General features: G+C 48.1%; 1 protein-coding gene across 1 annotated transcript; it reads right to left on the bottom strand.

Moving 5' to 3' along the window:
* Positions 1-4,374: 4,374 nt before the first annotated feature.
* Positions 4,375-6,041, bottom strand: LOC123134257 (two-component response regulator ORR11). The gene is made up of 5 exons (XM_044553534.1): positions 5,543-6,041; positions 5,393-5,439; positions 5,207-5,284; positions 5,034-5,104; positions 4,375-4,937 (listed from the first exon to the last, which is right to left on the bottom strand). The coding sequence occupies exons 1-5, from the start codon at positions 5,688-5,690 to the stop codon at positions 4,850-4,852; spliced, it is 432 nt and encodes a 143-aa protein (XP_044409469.1). The 5' UTR covers positions 5,691-6,041; the 3' UTR covers positions 4,375-4,849.
* Between the last annotated feature and the right edge of the window lie 255 nt (positions 6,042-6,296).

Raw genomic sequence — 6,296 nt, forward strand, 5'->3', positions numbered from 1 at the left:
AAAATACAGAGAGTTTTTGTGCAAGAGTGATAAAATCTAAATACTATCCACACGAGAACCTTATGGACACGGTGTTTGCGGCTGATGCTTCTCCAGCTTGGCGTGGAATCGAGTTCGGACTTGAACTGTTAGAACAAAGGACTAATTTAGCAAATCAAAAATGGGAGGAAAGTACAAAATTTGAGAGACCAGTGGCTCCCAAGAAAGGTGGGTCTCAAGACAACAAGCTTCATCAGTAGGTCTCGATTAAGATGGGGGAATCAACTACTAATGACAGGGACAAATGAGTGGAATACAAATCTCATAAAACAGCTTTTCTACCCTTTTGATGTGGATGAGATCTGCAAAATCCGTATTCCATTGGGATGAAGTTGAGGATAGTGTGGCATGACACTATGAAAAATCTGGGGGTTTTACTGTCAGAAGTGCCTACAGGTTAGCGGACTCCCTTAAACACAATATAAATGCGATGGCCCCGAGTTCTAGCAGTGATCCAGGAGAAAGGAGCATATGGGATGTGATTTGGAAAGTAGACATTCCAGAAAAGATAATTTTTTGCATGGAGAGTTGATACTGAATCACTCGCCAGAAAACACAATGCCTTCAGGAGAACACTGGCTAAGGAGGATGTTTGCGACATCTGCAGAGTGGAAAAGGAAGATGAATTTCACGCGATGATTACATGCACAAGAAGTAGGGCATTGAGATGCGCTATGTGGGTAGTGTGTGATCTCCCAAAAGAATGCACATTTAGGCAGTATGGCGATGATTGGCTGCAGATGTTGTTAAGCCCACAGTCCAATGTTGTTAGAAGAAGAATACTGTTGATTCTCTGGAGGTCTTGGCAGCTCAGGAACAACGTTATCCATGGGGATGGGAAAGAGACAGTTTTGGGTGTCGTGAATCACCTGACAAAATTGCAGGTGGGTCTATTAATTGTTGGCCTCGTATGGTGGTTCTCCAACTGTCGGAAATAAGAAGGTGTCTCTGTAGTCTCCGGTGCATGCAGACCAACTGATCCGACGCCAAATATTTGGGTTGCCCGCCTATGGACACTGTCAAATTAAACTATGACACCACGTTCATATCAGAGTCAGGGAACGCCTAGGGAGGCATGGTAGCAAGAGACCATCATCTTTGTGTCTTCTTCTCAGCTGGACATCAACTTCCCCAATGCTCGACTATTGAGAAAGCAGAAGCTGGAGCGACGTTAATGGGACTGATAGAGCTATCAAATTTGTTCTTAGGGCCAACTATTGTTGAGGTTGGTTGTTCCTTTGTCAACCAGGAGATCAAGATGTGAAAGAAATGTAGGTCACCTCAATTCTCTTTGCTGATGGACATTTGTAGGCAGATGGCTCACTTCGCCAAGGTGGAAGTCAGCATTTTTAGACGGGGGCAAAACACTCTGGCTCATAATATTGCAGTGGGGACAAGGGTGTCCGGGGATAATACGATGATAGTTGACGTCCATGCAAATGTTAGAAGTACCATGATCTCTAAGTGTATCACCACCAATGCATAATTTTGTGCTTTGGTTCTAAAAAAAGTAGCTCAGGTATACATGCATCAGATCTACAGAATCCATGGGTTTCCCAAAGTCATTGTCTCGGACAGTGACCCGGTGTTCACGAGTCATTTCTGGTGAGAACTGTTTAAATATGTTGACATTGAACTGGGACTGAGCACAACCAATCACCCTTAAACTGACAATCAGACCAAGCATGTCAATCAATGTGTTGAAACTTTCCGCGGGTGTTTCACTCACGCATGCCCTCACCAATGGAGCTTTTGGATCCCCTTAGCTCAGTTTTGGTACAACTCTTCGCAACATTCTGCTATCGGCATGGTTGTTTTTGGCCATGAACCTAATCGGTGGGGAATCATGGCGGAGAGTTACCTGTTCTTTGTCGTTGTTGCAAGTCTGGCTGGACGAACAAGCAGTTATTCAGGATCTGCTGCAACAACATCCTCATCGGGCTCGTCGGTACATGATGAGTAATGTAGATAAGAAGTGATACTTCCATGAATTTTAAGTGGGTGATAAGGTGTTCCTCAAGTTGCATCTGTATGTGTAGACTTCACTGGCACAATGTGGAAATCATAAGCTATCGTTCAAGTTCTACGGTCCTTTTTCCTATGATTGAGAGGATCAATGACATCGCCTACAAGTTACATTTACCACCACAAGCTGCGGTCCACCTGGTGCCCCACGTCTCGCAACTCCGGCGAGTGCTTCTTCTTGGTATGATGGTGCAACCAAATCTTCCTCTTGGCTCTGACGATCTTGCTGCTCCTGTTGAAGTGATGCAATCATGCTAGCGTCGCAATAATGGAGCCATGGTGGAGTAGGTCAAAGTGAGATGGTCTCCAGATTCGAGCACGGGCAATACTTGGGAAGATCAAGAGGCACTATGAGCTCGATTTCCTCAAGCGCCGGCTTGGTGGCAAGCCACAACTCAAGAAGGGGGGATGTTAGCACCCTTGACATGGGTGGCCCACCAGGCAGCACACCAGGACAAGTGGGCACACGAACCAGTCGTGCACGGAAGCGCAACGCACGGTACACGGGGAAAGAGTGGGTGAACGAGACGATGCAGGGTACTTAAGTGAGGCTGCCCGTGGAAGCCAGGGTATCCAGAGGATCACACTAAACGACCAATTGGCTGCATATCTCTTTTTTCTCCTTTCTTCTTCCCCTTTTGCAAGACATAACAGATCCACTGTTATTGTAATCGCTTGTAATAGCTACTACTTCAGAGCAGCTAGTTCGCTTCCTACCATTGCCACCGCGTTCCTATCAAGGGGGGGGGGGGGGTATTTTACAGTGCAACTGACAATGATAGGACCAACTGCTCCTGTCTTAGTGATCGACTGTTGGTACTTGTCCATTAGGGGGCATGGCGTCCGACTGTAGAGACCTGTATGATGATGATGCACCCCGTGGTCCATGCCGGGCTTGATGCAGAGCCTGTTAGCCCATTACTATTTGGATTGTATCATTTATTGATTTGGGCCTTTGGCTAGCCCATACGTATCCATACCCTATTGGTATTCCTACATCAACGAGCGATCCTCACACATGCTTACACCGTGCAACGTTGACACAAGCGTATTCCCTCTGTTCACAAATATAAGATCTTTTGGATATTTCAACATCGTTACATGCGAATTGAAATGAGTAAACAAACACACTAAAATACGTCTATATACGTCTGAATAAGAAAAAGGTTAAAACATCTTGTAATATTGAACGAGGTGACAAGGAAAAATGTACGCACGCGCGTCACTTTGCAAATGTACGCACTACATCATACACATCCGTGCATGGGGCAAATGCATATTCTTTTTTCTTGTCGCCAGAACGAGCAAATGCAGACTAGAGGAGACAAGACTAAGTAAAATGAACTTTGTTTTTTTTCTTTTTTAGAGAAGTGCCATGTTTATATTAATAATACCAACATATTACAACATACATGGCAGATTTGACGAGAAATCCAAAGAGACAACCCACCAAGAGAAATTGCTAGAAACAAAGAAAATTTACAGAAAAAAATCTTCCTCGTCCTTGCATCCACCAACAAAACGACCATAATCTTCAGCCACCGCCGTCGCTAGAGCGTCCGTTGGAAAGGAGAAGAAGACATCTCCACCAAGCCAAGATCCAAAAGAAAGCCATAGCAGCAAAACTGTGTTGTGAGCCTCTGAACAGGCACTGCCATGAACGGCGTCGCATTTGTCGCTGTAGATTGTCTACCGGAGCACGTCCCCGCTCCTCTTGGGTCGCGATTCTGAAGTACTCATGAGGCAACGCTGTTGAGGGGCTCCAGAATCAGCAACCATCTTCCACCTTTGAAGAAACTCCAGGTGCACAATACCTTAGATGAGACCGCCGCTGCAGCACCGGCCACCTCCAACACGAACACTTTCGGCTTCGTGACAGCGCCGGAGGAACCGCTGACACGACGTGGACGAAGGCGAAGAAACATGACCCTCGACAAGACCTCCACCGCTGTCTTGAAGACCTTGCCTCGACACACATCCACGACTCCTTGACGCCGTCGTAGAACACCATCAAGGCGATGGCCCGAAAACTTTTCTTCCTGACGAAGACGTCGGCATCGACCGAGCGACATCGCTTGAACAAACTAGCCTAGATCTATACATGAGCCAAAATAACGGCAATAATAAATCCTGAACGTTCGGATTTTAAGCATGGCAACCTGAACGTTTTTTTGGCAACTTTAGTTCACGTGAGGCTGGGAAAAATTACAATTTTTCTGACAAAAAACGAACTGGGACAAAGTTGCCATGTCTTAACAACTAAAGTTACCACCTCGCGTCAACTAAAAGTTGCCAGGTAAAAATGTTCGGGTGAAATGCTTAAAATCCGAACGTTCAGATTTTATCGGGGTCCAAAAAGAACCGGGGCTCCCCAACCCTACTGCCGCCGCTGGAGCCAGCGGCTGTGCCGGCGTAGGAACTGCCTCGCGTATCGCCTCGAGCGAGAGAGAGGAAACGGAACTCCCTCGCGTTGTGTATAAGGAGATCATGAACTCTGTTGTTAAGGCCTTCAATTTCCTCTAACCAAAAACAAACAAGTAAAGTAATCTTAATTCGAAAAAAAACAAGTAATGAACAGGCCACACCACCCAACAAATTGCCTGAGAACTACTACTGCTTTTGGACCAGCTGAAAGACACTAAAACCAGAAACGAAGTACACCTACTGTTCGCAGTTCACTCGAGATCTTCTCTGTTTAAACATGACAAAAGGTGACCAAAAAGGAAGCACGCGTGAACGAATGGTTTCACCGCAGCCCCACCAATGCCGCCCCCGCCGCCTCTTCTCATGGGAGCACCCGGTTGAACACCCGCGACACGTCGGACGGCCGGACGGGCTTCATCAGGAAATCCTCTGCGCCTTCCTCCAAGCATCTGATTAACATAGAAAGAAAAGGCACCGGGGTTAGTCGACGTCTAATTCCCATAGAGGAGTAGTAGTACTTGAACATTGTATGGTAGAATTCAGACCTGCTGATCCTTGTCGGCACGTTCTCCGAGGACATGATCACCACGGGGATCTGCTTCAGCGTGGATGACTCCTGCGCGATTTTTGCCTCGTAAACTAGATGTGATTTGGCTCTAAAGAAAGAAAGATTGCCACTGGGCAGGACTTGGAGAAGAAGAAATAGACTAGCACGCACCTTGACCTTCTTTAGGAGCTCGTATCCCGTCATCTCCGGCATCCAGTAATCCGTAATTATCATGCTCACATTGGGCTCCTGGACGCGATCCCCAAACACAGAAGCAGATCAGAAATACGTACTATCCAGAGAAATGCCAAGAGATTACAGCCAATAAAGAGACAGAGAGAGAAATCAAAGGCGTACCGATCCTAGCAGCTCCAGGGCCCTCTTCCCGCTATCCACGGCCGTCACTGCCCACGAAACCAACAACAGATGCACTCGGTCACTTCTCATGCATGCAAACGCGCACAGATTCAATGGCGATGCTGCAACCAGACCCACGATTGGACTCACCACGGAACCGAGAGCTGCGAAGGATGCCGGAGATGACGGCGCGGTCGACGGAGCTATCGTCCACCGCGAGAACGTGAAGAGGTGCGCCGCCGCCGGCCGCCGAAAACACGGCCGTCCTCCCAACCACGCCTCCGGCGACGCTCGACATCTCGAAAGCTTCGTGTCGATCGCTAGGATAGAAAGAAAGATACGCGCGCAAGTCTGTAGTAGTATCTCTCTCGTCTCCCGTGGGTCGTCACAATCAAGAAGGGGCCAGCCAGGGTGGTGCGTTTATATGCAGGGCCAAGGGTGAACGAGGGTGAGGGCGACGGGGAAAATACAGAAGGTAGTGCAGCGCGGGAGATCCTAGTGCAGCTGTGCAGGGATCCACAGGATCTGGATACGGCACGGAGGCCGGATACCACACGACACACGTGCCGGGCCGGATCGCATGTACTTGTACGCGCGCGGCGAGTAAAGCGGAAATCTTGTGTTGCCGCAAAAGGGGAGGGCAGGGGAGAGGACAGAGGATCGGGGCCAGGGGAGGGATTGACTCCCTCCTGCCTGTCGCGGCCGAGGACGGACAGGATCTCCCCTCTTAAATACCACCGGTCCCTTTTGATGTGTCACATGATCTCCTCGACGATATGATGTGACGATTCAGCTTAATTAGTAGATAGTGATACGAGCTCGGCCGATCTGTAAATTCATACTATCTGCATGTGCCATACAACTTTTTCCCGGCCGGTGTAGATATATTTGTCCCGGCCTGGCC

Source organism: Triticum aestivum, chromosome 6B (assembly GCF_018294505.1).
Source record: "Triticum aestivum cultivar Chinese Spring chromosome 6B, IWGSC CS RefSeq v2.1, whole genome shotgun sequence".
Taxonomy (NCBI): domain Eukaryota; kingdom Viridiplantae; phylum Streptophyta; class Magnoliopsida; order Poales; family Poaceae; genus Triticum; species Triticum aestivum.

What these genes read in the sequence shown, in the direction of transcription:
- LOC123134257 (XM_044553534.1), bottom strand. Translation starts at nt 5,690, where the DNA reads ATGTCGAGCGTCGCCGGAGGCGTGGTTGGGAGGACGGCCGTGTTTTCG. An exon ending in AGCTCCTAAAGAAGGTCAAG is followed by an intron (nt 5,105 to 5,206) that starts GTGCGTGCTAGT and finishes AAAATCGCGCAG; the next exon opens with GAGTCATCCACGCTGAAGCA. An exon ending in GTGCCGACAAGGATCAGCAG is followed by an intron (nt 4,938 to 5,033) that starts GTCTGAATTCTA and finishes TATGTTAATCAG; the next exon opens with ATGCTTGGAGGAAGGCGCAG.